This window comes from Vespula vulgaris, chromosome 4 (genome assembly GCF_905475345.1).
Source record: "Vespula vulgaris chromosome 4, iyVesVulg1.1, whole genome shotgun sequence".
In the NCBI taxonomy this organism is placed as follows: Eukaryota; Metazoa; Arthropoda; class Insecta; order Hymenoptera; family Vespidae; genus Vespula; species Vespula vulgaris.
The window spans coordinates 4,931,364-4,947,781 of NC_066589.1; the positions used below are offsets into that span (position 1 = coordinate 4,931,364).

The following is a 16,418-nucleotide window of genomic DNA, read 5'->3' on the forward strand; positions in this document are numbered from 1 at the left end:
TCTGCAGTATTTTTTTTTTTTCTATTCCAAACCTATCCATGATATTACTAAATTTTAGAAACAAAGAAGTTGATAGCAGTAGTGGCTACGATTATATATAATTTTTATCATTCAGGCTGTTCATTACTTTTTCTTTTATAACGATTTATATAATGGTTAACGTCAACAAAGAATCCAATTGCAATACTTGACTTGTCAAAAATAATAATTAGTCAATAATTATATATTATATATTATCATAATAAAAATTAAATGAGTTTGCTTCCATACCATCTGTGAGATAAAACTCTTGGCATTATTTTTTTTTTTATGCTTTCTCTTATAGGACTAAATGCATTTTATATTATTACTATTATTATTAATACCATAATGATGCTAACGATAAGAATAAAAAACAAAAGAAAAAGATATATACTTAAATATTATACATATGTACGTTCTAAATCATATACAACGATGGTAATTTTTAATAAACCCAGGCTAGATTAAATTAGGCAAAAACAAACAAAGCCGGTGAGTATAGATTTTTAACCTGAAATAGAAAGAGAAGTAAAGAAGACGAGTAAAAGGAAAAGGAGAAAAAAGAAAAGAGCAGTAAAAATTAAAAGAGAAAAAGAATTGTTGAAGATGCCGAGACGGCAGCCCGCTCAGAGGCCCACACTCGAGACTAGTCAGTGATAAAATTTAATAAAAGTAATTAATATAATAAATAAAACTACATAATTAATACATTTATCGATAAAAATCAAATTTTTATAGATTCAATATATTCATCCTTCGAAATATAACTAACAATTTAAAATGTAATTAATTTAATGTCTAACTGATATTAGATAGAAAAGAGATTTTCGAAAAACATGCAGCTATTCGCCCGGTAGTACTTGCGTTCTAACTAAATTATATTCATAATTTAGTTATAGATTTTTGATATAATTTAGCAGTAGATTTGAATATGTCACAAGTACTACCGACCCAGGTCCCACCGCTTGGAGGTTGCTGCATTTGGGGACCCGCGGACTAACGGGGACTCTACTCTAAATTTCGCGTGACCAGCGTGATCAAATAATCGACGTTCTATAAAACGAAGTCCCCGGTAGGACTTTTAATCGCGCCCGAACACTCCCGTGAGTGTTAGAATAACGATGACTCTATTCTAAATTCGCGTTCGCGGCGTCCACGTACCAACCGAGAATTCAGGCGGCTAACTGGAGGAGGGTCAGTCCACGCTTACGGATAGCAGATCCATACCACTCGGCAGCACACGAACCGACACACAACCGGTCATTATTCGTTTTAGCAATCAAACGAAGTCCATCACCGTAGGACTTTTAATCGCGCCCGAGAACACCACGCCTGTGCCCACCGACACACGCGCTAGTGTCCTTCCTATCTTACCCGTATTCGCGTCTAACGATCGATTATGAACCGAACCTTTCGACGACATATCGGACTCGTCGATATATCGAAATTCATGAAGAGGAAAAGAAGCAGAAGAGAAACATGCGCGCACGTGAAATATAGAAGATAGAATTCAGAAGAAAAGAGAGAAAGGATATCCGGAAAGTACAATCAAACACATGCATGTGTGAAAACGATGAAATTGAAAAGAAAAGATGGATATAGAATGTAGCAACACTCGACCAAAACCAGAGTACGAAAATCGAGCTCGATTTTGCGGTACTGAAAGGAGACCCGCACAGAAGCCCACGCCCAAGGGCCCATCCCAAGGGACCCACCCGAGAGAAACTATAATAATTAATCTGGAATGATTATTATGTAAGTACGCGTTTCAATAGTTATTGCGTTCAACATTTATTGCCGAATATACGGAAGATGTAAGAAAGAATGTAGACTGAACATATCTCGATATTTAATTGGAATTAGCGAGAAAGTGTTTTGGAAAAATCTTGAAGAACGCAGCCATTTGCTCGGGAATACTTGCAGCCTACAAAATTCTGAGATATCACAAGTACCTCCGACCCAGGTCCCACCGCGTGGAGGTTGCTGCATTTGGAGACCCACGGACTAACGGTGGCTCTACTCTTTACTATTACTACTACTACCAAGAAAGCAAAGCAACGGGGCGACTTCCACTCCCGACGAATTCAAGCCTCCAAACGCTAAAATTGCAGCCCCATGCGTCTCCGCATTTGGGAACCGACTTACGCATAGCTCAACTATCCAACATCGGAAGCTTCGATCACCACTTGAGCACGACCGGTCGTGCTTTCGCGACAAACGCCGGAACCCAAAATTGAATCCTCCCGCACTCACAGATACTTACGCGAGTATTCCGGAAACACTCACGCGAGTATGTTGAGTACGTTGGAGCCAATGTTGGACTTAAACGCGCCCGAGAACACCAACGCCTATGCCAGCCGACGTAAGCGAGTGTCCTTCTATCTTGCCCGAACGGGAGAAAAGAAATCTTTCTACGCCTGAGGTGGAAAGATTCTTTAAACACCCGTATAAAAATCTAAGTCCCTCGATGGTCCTTGGCCGATGAAACGCTTGCGGCACGTGGAAATACGCGGACTAACGGGGATTCTACTCTAAAATCCACGAACCGAGATGGCTTTCCGCTTCGGGAGCTTCGTGCTTCGCAGCAAACTGGAGATGTATAAAACCCCGCTTACAGATTGCTCCACTGTCCACACCGTCGGCTTCAGACATCTCGAGACACGACCGGTCGTGTCTACATTTCGATTTCAAAAATCAAAACGGAGTCCTCGGTAGGACTAAATCTCGCGATCGCGAACACCCATACGCGTGCCGGCCGTCACGCGCGTGAGTGTTTTACCTATCATTCGCGTACAGAAGCAAGGAGACATACCCTTTCTGCATATAATAAAGATTATATGCAGAGAGGTTCCTTTAACTTCCGTGTAAAAATCCCACGTCGATAGGTCCAGCGATCACCTAACTTGAAACAGAAAAAGGACAACAGAATATATTACATATATTTAAAAGAATATATTTATATATATAGTAAAATATGAGTAAAAATTAAAAAGATAACACAAATTAAATATAAAAGCAAAAATTAAAAAGATAAGAATTAAATATAAAAGCAAAAATTAAAAAGTTAATAAAAATTAAATATAAGAGCAAAAATTATATGTAATATTATATGGAAAAGACGTTTATATTCAAAAAGATCCCTGTAAAAGTTTAATTTCACGATGATCCATTCCTCGATGATCATTGGTTCGATGATCGCTCCCTCGATGATCTAACCTGAAACATAAAAGGAGTAAAAAAAAAGTGGAGATGAATGAAAAAGAAGAAAGGAAAAGAAACGATGTAGAGAAAAATAGAAAAAGAAACGTGGAGTATTTGCGTAAATGAACGTGAGAAAAATAAAATTCCGAACGATTATTTTGCATCTCGAAAATCATTTCGCTCGAGGAAGATCAGAGTACCATTATTGAGTTCGATTTTTCCCTAGTGAAAGAACCATACCCGCCTAAGGCCCACACCCGAGGGCCCATCCCAAGGGTCCCACCCGATAGAAGATAGAGTACTTAATCAACAATTTAACCAAAAATTCAAAATAATTGTTTTAACTATAATATGCAGCCATTCGCCCGGTAGTACTTCCGCTATATAATTATTTAAATATCTATATATAATGTAGTTATAAACTTTTGATGTAATTCAGATACAATTTCAATATATTGCAAGTACTACCGACCCAGGTCCCACCGCTTGGAGGTTGCTGCATCTGGGGACCCACGGGCTAACGGTGACTCTACCCTAAAGTTCGCGTGACCGGCGTGATCAAATAATCGACGTTCCGTAAAACGAAGTTCCCGGTAGGACTTTTAATCGCGCCCGAACACTCCCGTGAGTGTTAAAATAACGGTGACTCTACTTTAAATTCGCATTCGCGGCGTTCTATGCACTAACCAAGAAATCAGGCGGCCAATTGGAGCAGAATCTGTCCATTCTTACGGATAGCAAACCACACTACTCGGCAGCACATAAACCGACTCACTAGCACGATCGGTCATTTATTCGTTTTTAGCAATCAAACGTAGTCCATATCGGTAGGACTTTTAATCGCGCCCGAACACTCCCGTGAGTGTTAGAAGAACGGTGACTCTACTGTAAATTCGCGTTCGCGGCGTTCTATGCATTAACCAAGAAATCAGGCGGCTAACTGGATGAGGGTGAGTCCACTCTTACGGATAGCAAACCACACTACTCGGCAGCACATAAACCGACTCACTAGCACGATCGGTCATTTATTCGTTTTTAGCAATCAAACGTAGTCCATATCGGTAGGACTTTTAATCGCGCCCGAACACTCCCGTGAGTGTTAGAAGAACGGTGACTCTACTGTAAATTCGCGTTCGCGGCGTTCTATGCATTAACCAAGAAATCAGGCGGCTAACTGGATGAGGGTGAGTCCACTCTTACGGATAGCAAACCACACTACTCGGCAGCACATAAACCGACTCACTAGCACGATCGGTCATTTATTCGTTTTTAGCAATCAAACGTAGTCCATATCGGTAGGACTTTTAATCGCGCCCGAACACTCCCGTGAGTGTTAGAAGAACGGTGACTCTACTGTAAATTCGCATTCGCGGCGTTCTATGCACTAACCAAGAAATCGGGCGGCTAACTCGAGAAGGATCAGTCCACTCTTACGGGTAGCAAACCACAATACTCGGCAGCACATAAACCGACTCACTAGCACGATCGGTCATTTATTCGTTTTTAGCAATCAAACGTAGTCCATATCGGTAGGTCTTTTAATCGCACCCGAACACTCCCGTGAGTGTTAGAAGAACGATGACTCTACTTTAAATTCGCGTTCGCGGCGTTCTATGCACTAACCAAGAAATCAGGCGGCTAACTGGAGGAGGGTGAGTCCACTCTTACGGATAGCAAACCACACTACTTGGCAGCACATAAACCGACTCACTAGCACGACCGGTCATTTATTCGTTTTTAGCAATCAAACGTAGTCCATATCGGTAGGACTTTTATTCGCGCCCGAGAACACCACGTCTCTGCCCGCCGACAAAGGCGTGAGAGTTCTTTCTATCTTACCCGTATTCCCGTCTAACAATCGAATATGAGACAAACCATTCGACGATACATCGAACCTGCGCCGATGTATCGAAATCAGTGAAGAACAGAAGAAGAGGAAGAGAAAGAGAAGAAAAGGAAGCCGGAACGTGCGCGCATGTTAAAACCACAGAACTCGGAAGGAAGGAGAGAAAAGAATATCCGTAAGATGGAGAGAAACACGTACACACGTGAAAAAGATGGAATTGAAAAGAAGAGAAGAGAAGAGAAAAGAAAAGAAATGATGGACCCGATCAAAACGAGAGTACGGAAATCGAGCTGGATTTTTCGGTACTGAAAGGAGACCCGCACAGAAGCCCACGCCCATGAGCCCTTCCCATGGGTCCCACCCGATAGAAACTATAATAATTAATCTCCAATAATTATTTCAATTATTAAATAGCTGTGCTTTTCGATAAATGTGAATTTACTGCTGAATATACGGAAAGAATAAGAAAGAATGTAAAATGTATGTCCTTCGATGTTGAATTTGGTATTACACAGAAGAAAGTTTAGAGAAGTCTTAAAGAACGCAGCCATTCGCTCGGCAATACTTGCACACCATAAGATTTTGACGAAACACAAGTACTTCCGACCCAGGTCCCACCGCGTGGAGGTTGCTGCAGTTGGAGACCCACGGGCTAGCGGGGTCTCTACTCTAAATTTCGCGTGACCAGCGTGATCAAATAATCGACGTTCTATAAAACGAAGTCCCCGGTAGGACTTTTAATCGCGCACGAACACTCCCGTGAGTGTTAGAATAACGAGGACTCTATTCTAAATTCGCGTTCGCGGCGTCCACGTACCAACCGAGAATTCAGGCGGCTAACTGGAGGAGGGTCAGTCCACGCTTACGGATAGCAGATCCATACCACTCGGCAGCACACGAACCGACACACGACCGGTCATTATTCGTTTTAGCAATCAAACGAAGTCCATCACCGTAGGACTTTTAATCGCGCCCGAGAACACCACGCCTGTGCCCGCCGACACACGCGCGAGTGTTCTTCCTATCCTACCCGTATTCCGCGCGGATTTATCGAGATTTGAGAAGAAGAGGAAAAGATGAAGAGAAAGAAGAAGAGAAGAAGAGAAAGAGAAGAAGAGAAGAAGCAAATGAGAAGAGAAGAAAACAAGAGTGTGCGCACACGTGGGAAGAATGAAGCAGAAAAGAAAGGAAAGAAAAGAATATCCGTAAGATGCAGTGGAACATAGGCCCCTGTGAAAAAGATGAAATTGGAAAAAAAATATAAACATGGAAAAGAAAAGAAAAGAAAAGACATACCCGAGCAAAACCAGAGTACGAAAATCCAGCTCGATTATTCGGTACTGAAGGAAGGAGACCCGCACAGAAGCCCACGCCCAAGGGCCCATCCCAAGGGACCCACCCGACAGAAACTATAATAATTAATTATTATAAAATTATATTTTTGAATAAATAAAAAGGAAAGAGCGCATTTATTGCAGAATATATGGAAGATGTACGAATGAACGTAAATTGAACGTACTTCGAGATTTAGTTGGAATTTGACAAAGAAAATCTTGGAAAAATCTTGAAGAATGCAGCCATTCGCTCGGTAATACTTGCAGTCTATGAGTTTCCGATGTATCACAAGTACTTCCGACCCAGGTCCCACCGCGTGGAGGTTGCTGCACTTTGGGACCCACGGGCTAACGGGGAATCTACTCTAAAATCCGCGAACCGAGATGCCTTTCCGCTTCGGGAGCTTCGGGCTTCTCAGCAAACTGGAGATGTATAAAACCCCGCTTACAGAATGCTCCACCGTCCACACCGTTGGCTTCAGACATCTCGAGACACGACCGGTCGTGTCTATCATTCGTTGTTTCAAAGAACAAAACGAAGTCCTCGGTAGGACTAAATCTCGCGATCGCGAACACCCACGCGCGTGCCGGCCGTCACGCGCGTGAGTGTTTTCCCTATCATTCGCGTACGGAAGCAAGGAGACATACCCTTCCTGCATATAATAAAGATTATATGCAGAGAGGTTCCTTTAACTTCCGTGTAAAAATCCCACGATGATTAGTCCCTCGATTACCTAACCTGAAACAGACAAAGAATAAAGGAAGAGATTAATATAAAAGCAAAAATTAAACAGGTAACATAAACTAAATATAAAAGCAAAAATTAGAAATAACAAAAATTAAATATAAAAGCAAAAATTAAAAAGATAACAAAAATTAAATATAAAAGCAAAAATTAAAAAGATTATAAAAATTAAATATAAAAGTAAAAATTATATGCAAAAAGACATTTAATTCAAAAACTTTCCTGTAAAAATTTAATTTCATGATGATCGATCCCTGGATGATCCCTCGCTCGATGATCGCTCCCTCGATGATCTAACCTGAAACAGAAAAAGAGTTAAAAAATGATTAGAAAAAGATAAATAGAAAAGAGGAAAGGAAAAGAAGAAGAGAAGAAGTGAAAAAGAGTATTTGCGTAAGTGTGAGTGAGAAAATTAGAATTCGGAGCGATTGATATGCATCTCGAAGATCGTTTCACTCGAGGAAAATCAGAGTACTAGAATTGAGTTTCACTTTTCCCTAGTGAAAGAACCAAACCCGCCTAAGGCCCACACCCGAGGGCCCCTCCCAAGGGTCCCACCCGAGAGAAGCTAAAATAATTAATCTCAAATGATTGTTTCAACTATTACATAGCTATGCGTTTCAATGAATAGAAATGACTGTGAATTTATTGCTGAATGTATCGAAGATGTTAGAAATAATGTAAAATATAATTTGGAATTACATAGAAAAGATTTTGGAAAATTCTTTGAAATATGCAGTCATTTGCTCGGTAATACTTGCATCCCATAAAATTTCGATGTATCTACAAGTATCACCGACCCAGGTCCCACCGCGTGGAGGTTGCTGCACTTTGGGACCCACGGGCTAACGGGGAATCTACTCTAAAATCCGCGAACCGAGATGCCTTTCCGCTTCGAGAGCTTCGGGCTTCTCAGCAAACTGGAGATGTATAAAACCCCGCTTACAGAATGCTCCACTGTCCACACCGTCGGCTTCAGACATCTCGAGACACGACCGGTCGTGTCTATCATTCGTTGTTTCAAAGAACAAAACGAAGTCCTCGGTAGGACTAAATCTCGCGATCGCGAACACCCACGCGCGTGCCGGCCGTCACGCACGTGAGTGTTTTCCCTATCATTCGCGTACGAAAGCAAGGAGACATACCCTCCCTGCATATAACAAAGATTATATGCAGAGAGGTTCCTTTAACTTCCGTGTAAAAATCCCACGATGATAGGTCCAGCGATCACCTAACTTGAAACAGAAAAAGAATAAAACAAAAAGAGATAATTATATGCAAAAAGCCGTTTACATATAAATATACATTTAAAATCAAAATACAATTAAAGAATAATATTAATAATTAATAAATAAATTAATGATTAAATAAAATAAAATAAAAAAAACAAATATACAATTAAAACTTCCCTGAAAAATTAATTTCACGATGATCGGTCCTTCGATGATCTAACCTGAAACAGAAAAAGAATAAAACAGAAAGAGATAATTATATGCAAAAATAATATACAATATTATATGGAAAAAGCCATTTATATATAAAAAATACATTTAAAATCAAAATACAATTAAATAATATTAATAATTAATAAATAAACTAATGATTAAATAAAATAAAATAAAAAAAACAAATATACAATTAAAACTTCCCTGTAAAAATTAATTTCACGATGATCGGTCCTTTGATGATCGGTTCTTCGATGATCGGTTCTTCGATGATCTGATCTGAAACAGAAAAAGGTTAAAAGAAGATGAGGACAAGAAGAAAGAAAAAATCAGAGGAGACGAAAATAACAAGAGAAAAAGGAAAAAAGAAGCCGAGAATAGTTTTGTAAGTGCGTGTGAGAAAAATAGAATTCCGAACGATGAGTGTGCTTCTCGAAGAACGTTTCACTCGATGAAAATCAGAATACCATAAGTGTATTCGATTTTTCATTAGTGAAAGAACGAAACCCGCCTAAAGCCCACACCCGAGGGCCCCTCCCAAGGGTCCCACCCGAGAAAAAATAAAGTAATTAATCAACAATTTAAAATAATTATTTAAACTATAATACGCAGCCATGCGCTGAGTAATACTGAAATCCTATTAGGTATCCTTCCTGTAAAAGTGAGCGGAGAATATGGTATATATTTAAATGTTCATATTTCATTTGTATGTGCACCTTCGTTCAGTGCAATTTCGGTGTTTTCCGCAATTGCATTTTCTTATTCTGTGCACTTTTAGTTAGTGCACCTTCAGTGGTCCTCACAATTGCCATATTTTAAACGTTTCGAAATTATTACTTTAATATGAAACTTGATTTTATAAAAATAATATTACGAATTCAATTGAACTTTAGAAAAGAAAAATACACAAAAATTTGTTACTCGACTTTAATAATATCAATATATAAAGTACGTAAAAATTCTATTCGCGTACGCGTGGCAATGTGAGAAGGGAGACGGAATGTCACGTCGTTTCAGTTTCTGGAAATTACATTATTATTATTATTCTATAAGAGCATTTTGAGTGACAACATGGTAAAATTAAATTATGACTAAGAGCCATTTTCGAAGAGTTCTGTAAAACTTTCGAAAATAACTCAATAGTCTAATAGTTGCCCTCTTGAGCCACAATTTGTGGGGGCCTCTTCGGCACATAGCCTCTTCTTTGCTTCGTGCCCTAACAACTACTATAGATCATTTGAACTATCGTCAATGTCAAGAAATTAAAACCATCAATTATTCTAAAATGTGGAAGAAAACTAATAAATCTAACGCAACTGTAAAGCAATCCTGAAACGAAAAATCGAAAAAGCACAGAAAGAGATACAGGAATTAATATATTAATTGCTGAAAATCCTATGCTAAAAATTGATTAAGTTATTCTATGTTCTACGCATTATGATTCTACAAGTCTCTTTGTCTTTTATCAAAGATTCTACTCTACTTTATTCTTTCAAAAGCAATGACTCTACTTTATTCCTTCAAAAGCAATGACTCTACTGAGACTTTTCCTTTATTAATAAAACTAATTAATCTTTAATTAAAAATTTAATGAAAAATCATTGGACGCTCTTTCTTACAAGCAATTATTCGAATTATTGGAAAACAAATTACACAATTTTGCTTGTAATCCGGAGACTATCCATCGCGAATGTCTTCTAGCTTGTTAATTATTAAAATTCACGAATATCGTGATACTTTACTATTTTCGTGAGAGAATTATTTAAAAATGAGTTTAAATATTCAAAATTTCAAATAATTATAATTAACGCGTTTAAACAAGAAGACTCTATCCTGATCTAATAAATAAATCAAAAAATAACGAACCATTCACGAATAAATCTCCGAAGAAATTTATCCGTGGTCACTCATTGCTCTTCTACTAATTAATTACAACCAATCACCCGTGCCGATTCGGACCTTTCGTCCTCGACATGATTGAGTGATCAGAGGGATTTAAAAATTAACTTACTACTTGAGAAGTTCTGCGATGGCTCCAAAACACTGGACCGCGATTTAGGTCGAAATTGAGGGTGGATGATTCGTAGTTGGTTGAAAATGAGGTAGGTCGACATCGAAGTTGGTCGAGATCCTCTTCAGTGATGCACTGACTCTAATTCGCGGTAGTTATTTATTAACGAACGATCACTGAATTTATTTCGCAAAACTCTACTGTCTTTTATAAATACAGTCCGTGCGACTGTTAAAAAATCAAAAAACTACGCGAACAAACACTGACTCTAAGGACTGCATTGCGCGCAGTCTATGTAAAAGCACTTATCGTTTAAATCGCGAAACGCGAACGAACAAACACTGCTTCTACTTCGCGATATTTTTATTTTAACGATACAAATCCTCGATTACTTCATTGCTACGAGCGCGATTGCAATGAGGTTCTGAAACAAAAATCCAAAGGAAATAATAAGTATCACTGTTATAATGAAAACTATAAATCATTAAAGAAATATGTGATAGAGAAATATACTTACTTTAAGTCTTCGTTAATACTCGCTCGAATGACATTCGTGAAAATTTCTAAGTCCACTCGTGGAGATAGATTTTCAAAGTCCTCCGGGAATCCAAAAATTTCTAAGTCCATTCGTGGAGATGGATTTTCAAAGTCCTGCGGGAGTGCAAAAATTTCTAAGTCCACTCGTGAAGATAGATCTTCAGTCTTGCGGGAGTGCAAAAATTTCTAAGTCCATTCGTGGAGATAGATTTTCAAAGTCCTGCGGGAGTGCAAAAATTTCTAAGTCCATTCGAGGAGACAGATTTTCAAAGTTCTGCGGTAGTGCGAAAATTTCTAAGTCCATTCGAGGAGACAGATTTTCAAAGTCCTGCGGGAGTGCAAAAATTTCTAAGTCCACTCGTGAAGATAGATCTTCAGTCTTGCGGGAGTGCAAAAATTTCTAAGTCCATTCGTGGAGATAGATTTTCAAAGTCCTGCGGGAGTGCAAAAATTTCTAAGTCCATTCGAGGAGACAGATTTTCAAAGTTCTGCGGTAGTGCAAAAATTTCTAAGTCCACTCGTGGAGATAAATTCTAAATCCCTCGAAAGTGCGACATAGAAGTCTGAAACAAAAGAGAAAGTATAGTATCTTGAAAATATGAGTAATATAATATTGTACTTGCGTAAATTCTTCGTGAATACTCGCTCGAGTGGCATCCGCGAAAATTTCTATGTTCCCTCGTCGAAGTCCAAAGCACGATTGAACTATTGTCTGTCAAATGATTGAACTAAGTCGGTCAAAGGCACAACTTTGTTGACGTCTCTCGCAGCCAAATATCCCCACTTCACAATTTAATCTAAAATCATATAAACTGTAGAGAATATTGTAAAAATAAAAAATTCAGAAATATATTTTATGAACTATTCGTTAATACTTGCAGGAATGGGCTCCGCGAAATTTTCTAAGTTCCCTCGTCGGAGTCCAAAACACAACTGAACTAGTAACTCTAAAAGTCGGTCGAAGGCCCGTCTTTGTTTTCCTCTCTCGCAGCCGACTATCCCCACTTCGCAAATTAATCTAAAATCAAATAAACTTTACATAATATTGTAAGAATGAGAAATTTGTTAATATATTTCATTAACTGTTCGTTAATACTTGTTGGAATGACCTCCATGAAATTTTTCTGAGTTCCCTCGTCGGAATCCAAAACACAACTGAACTAGTAACTGTAAGAGGCGGTCGAAGGCCCGTCTTTGTTGCCCTCTCTCGCAGGCGAGTATCCCCACTTCGCAAATTAATCTAAAATCAAATAAACTTTACATAATATTGTAAGAATGAGAAATTTGTTAATATATTTCATTAACTGTTCGTTAATACTTCTTGGAATGACCTCCATGAAATTTTTCTGAGTTCCCTCGTCGAAGTCCAAAACACAACTGAACTAGTAACTGTAAGAGGCGGTCGAAGACACGTCTTTGTTTTCCTCTCTCGCAGCCGACTATCCCTACTTCTCAATTTAATCTAAAATCACATAAACTTTACATAATATTGTAAGAATGAGAAATTCGTTAATATATTTTATTAACTGTTCGTTAATACTTGTTGGAATGACCTCCATGAAATTTATCTGAGTTCCCTCGTCGAAGTCCAAAACACAACTGAACTAGTAACTGTAAGAGTCGGTCGAAGGCCCGTCTTTGTTTTCCTCTCTCGCAGCCGACTATCCCCACTTCTCAATTTAATCTAAAATCATATAAATGCTATAGAATATTGTAAGAATAAGAAATTTAGAAATATATTTTATCAACTATTCTGTAATACTTGCAGGAATGGGCTCCGCGAAATTTTCTATGTTCCCTCGTCGAAGTCCAAAGCACGATTGAACTAAGTCGGTCAAAGGCACAACTTTGTTGCCCTCTCTCGCAGGCGAGTATCCCCACTTCGCAAATTAATCTAAAATCAAATAAACTTTACATAATATTGTAAGAATGAGAAATTCGTTAATATATTTTATTAACTGTTCGTTAATACTTGTTGGAATGACCTCCATGAAATTTATCTGAGTTCCCTCGTCGGAGTCCAAAGCACAACTGAACTAGTAACTGTAAGAGTCGGTCGAAGGCCCGTCTTTGTTTTCCTCTCTCGCAGCCGACTATCCCCACTTCTCAATTTAATCTAAAATCATATAAATGCTATAGAATATTGTAAGAATAAGAAATTTAGAAATATATTTTATCAACTATTCTGTAATACTTGCAGGAATGGGCTCCGCGAAATTTTCTAAGTTCCCTCGTCGAAGACCAAAGCACAACTGAACTAGTAACTGTAAGAGGCGGTCGAAGGCCCGTCTTTGTTGCCCTCTCTCGCAGGCGAGTATCCCCACTTCGCAAATTAATCTAAAATCAAATAAACTTTACATAATATTGTAAGAATGAGAAATTCGTTAATATATTTTATTAACTGTTCGTTAATACTTGTTGGAATGACCTCCATGAAATTTATCTGACTTCCCTCGTCGGAGTCCAAAGCACAACTGAACTAGTAACTGTAAGAGTCGGTGGAAGGCCCGTCTTTGTTTTCCTCTCTCGCAGCCGACTATCCCCACTTCGCAAATTAATCTAAAATCAAATAAACTTTACATAATATTGGAAGAATGAGTGATAATAATATATTTAAATTAATTCTTTGTTATTATTTGTGGAGAATGTGTACTATGAGGACGACAGTGTGTACTCGCCGAAATTCGTAGCAAGACTGAGCCATTAACTTTTAAAATCGGTCGAACGCTCGACTTTGTTGTCATCTCAGGAAGCCCAGTATCCCCACTCCACAATTTCATTCTGAAACGAAATAAATCGTGTAGAATATTGAAAGAATGAGTGATAATAATATACTTGCATTAACTCTTTGTTATTACTTGTGGATAATGTGTACTACGAGAACTACGATGCGTACTCGTCGAAATTTGTAGCGAGACTGAGTCATTAACTATTAAAATCGGTCGAACGCTCGACTTTGTTGTCATCTCAGGAAGCCCAGTATCCCCACTCCACAATTTCATTCTGAAACGAAATAAATCGTGTAGAATATTGAAAGAATGAGTGATAATAATATACTTGCATTAACTCTTTGTTATTACTTGTGGATAATGTGTACTACGAGAACTACGATGCGTACTCGTCGAAATTCGTAGCGAGACTGAGCCATTAACTATTAAGATCGGTCGAACGCTCGACTTTGTTGTCACCTCAGGAAACCCAGTATCCCCACTCCACAATTTCATTGTGAAACGAAATAAATCGTGTAGAATATTGAAAGAATGAGTGATAATAATATACTTGCATTAACTCTTTGTTATTACTTGTGGATAATGTGTACTACGAAAACTACGATGCGTACTCGTCGAAATTCGTAGCGAGACTGAGCCATTAACTATTAAAATCGGTCGAACGCTCGACTTTGTTGTCATCTCAGGAAGCCCAGTATCCCCACTCCACAATTTCATTCTGAAACGAAATAAATCGTGTAGAATATTGAAAGAATGAGTGATAATAATATACTTGCATTAACTCTTTGTTATTACTTGTGGATAATGTGTACTACGAGAACTACGATGCGTACTCGTCGAAATTTGTAGCGAGACTGAGTCATTAACTATTAAAATCGGTCGAACGCTCGACTTTGTTGTCATCTCAGGAAGCCCAGTATCCCCACTCCACAATTTCATTCTGAAACGAAATAAATCGTGTAGAATATTGAAAGAATGAGTGATAATAATATACTTGCATTAACTCTTTGTTATTACTTGTGGATAATGTGTACTACGAAAACTACGATGCGTACTCGTCGAAATTTGTAGCGAGACTGAGTCATTAACTATTAAAATCGGTCGAACGCTCGACTTTGTTGTCATCTCAGGAAGCCCAGTATCCCCACTCCACAATTTCATTCTGAAACGAAATAAATCGTGTAGAATATTGAAAGAATGAGTGATAATAATATACTTGCATTAACTCTTTGTTATTACTTGTGGATAATGTGTACTACGAGAACTACGATGCGTACTCGTCGAAATTCGTAGCGAGACTGAGCCATTAACTATTAAGATCGGTCGAACGCTCGACTTTGTTGTCACCTCAGGAAACCCAGTATCCCCACTCCACAATTTCATTGTGAAACGAAATAAATCGTGTAGAATATTGAAAGAATGAGTGATAATAATATACTTGCATTAACTCTTTGTTATTACTTGTGGATAATGTGTACTACGAAAACTACGATGCGTACTCGTCGAAATTCGTAGCGAGACTGAGCCATTAACTATTAAAATCGGTCGAACGCTCGACTTTGTTGTCATCTCAGGAAGCCCAGTATCCCCACTCCACAATTTCATTCTGAAACGAAATAAATCGTGTAGAATATTGAAAGAATGAGTGATAATAATATACTTGCATTAACTCTTTGTTATTACTTGTGGATAATGTGTACTACGAGAACTACGATGCGTACTCGTCGAAATTTGTAGCGAGACTGAGTCATTAACTATTAAAATCGGTCGAACGCTCGACTTTGTTGTCATCTCAGGAAGCCCAGTATCCCCACTCCACAATTTCATTCTGAAACGAAATAAATCGTGTAGAATATTGAAAGAATGAGTGATAATAATATACTTGCATTAACTCTTTGTTATTACTTGTGGATAATGTGTACTACGAGAACTACGATGCGTACTCGTCGAAATTTGTAGCGAGACTGAGTCATTAACTATTAAAATCGGTCGAACGCTCGACTTTGTTGTCATCTCAGGAAGCCCAGTATCCCCACTCCACAATTTCATTCTGAAACGAAATAAATCGTGTAGAATATTGAAAGAATGAGTGATAATAATATACTTGCATTAACTCTTTGTTATTACTTGTGGATAATGTGTACTACGAGAACTACGATGCGTACTCGTCGAAATTCGTAGCGAGACTGAGCCATTAACTATTAAGATCGGTCGAACGCTCGACTTTGTTGTCACCTCAGGAAACCCAGTATCCCCACTCCACAATTTCATTGTGAAACGAAATAAATCGTGTAGAATATTGAAAGAATGAGTGATAATAATATACTTGCATTAACTCTTTGTTATTACTTGTGGATAATGTGTACTACGAAAACTACGATGCGTACTCGTCGAAATTCGTAGCGAGACTGAGTCATTAACTATTAAAATCGGTCGAACGCTCGACTTTGTTGTCATCTCAGGAAGCCCAGTATCCCCACTCCACAATTTCATTGTGAAACGAAATAAATCGTGTAGAATATTGAAAGAATGAGTGATAATAATATACT

At 38.4% G+C, this 16,418-nt stretch overlaps 1 protein-coding gene across 24 annotated transcripts; it reads right to left on the reverse strand.

The window, feature by feature from the left end:
• Positions 1-13,302: 13,302 nt before the first annotated feature.
• On the reverse strand, positions 13,303-16,138 carry LOC127063439 (uncharacterized). Of its 24 annotated transcripts, XR_007781370.1 has the most exons (7): positions 15,997-16,138; positions 15,775-15,919; positions 15,553-15,697; positions 14,665-14,809; positions 14,221-14,587; positions 13,999-14,143; positions 13,780-13,921 (listed from the first exon to the last, which is right to left on the reverse strand). XR_007781370.1 is itself a non-coding variant. In XM_050993239.1 (3 exons), the coding sequence occupies exons 1-3, from the start codon at positions 16,062-16,064 to the stop codon at positions 13,580-13,582; spliced, it is 333 nt and encodes a 110-aa protein (XP_050849196.1). In that variant the 5' UTR covers positions 16,065-16,138; the 3' UTR covers positions 13,303-13,579. The 24 variants fall into 24 exon arrangements, 8 of the variants coding, with proteins under 8 accessions (XP_050849196.1, XP_050849194.1, XP_050849192.1 ...); XR_007781371.1 differs by lacking the exon at positions 15,553-15,697; XR_007781373.1 differs by lacking the exon at positions 14,665-14,809.
• Between the last annotated feature and the right edge of the window lie 280 nt (positions 16,139-16,418).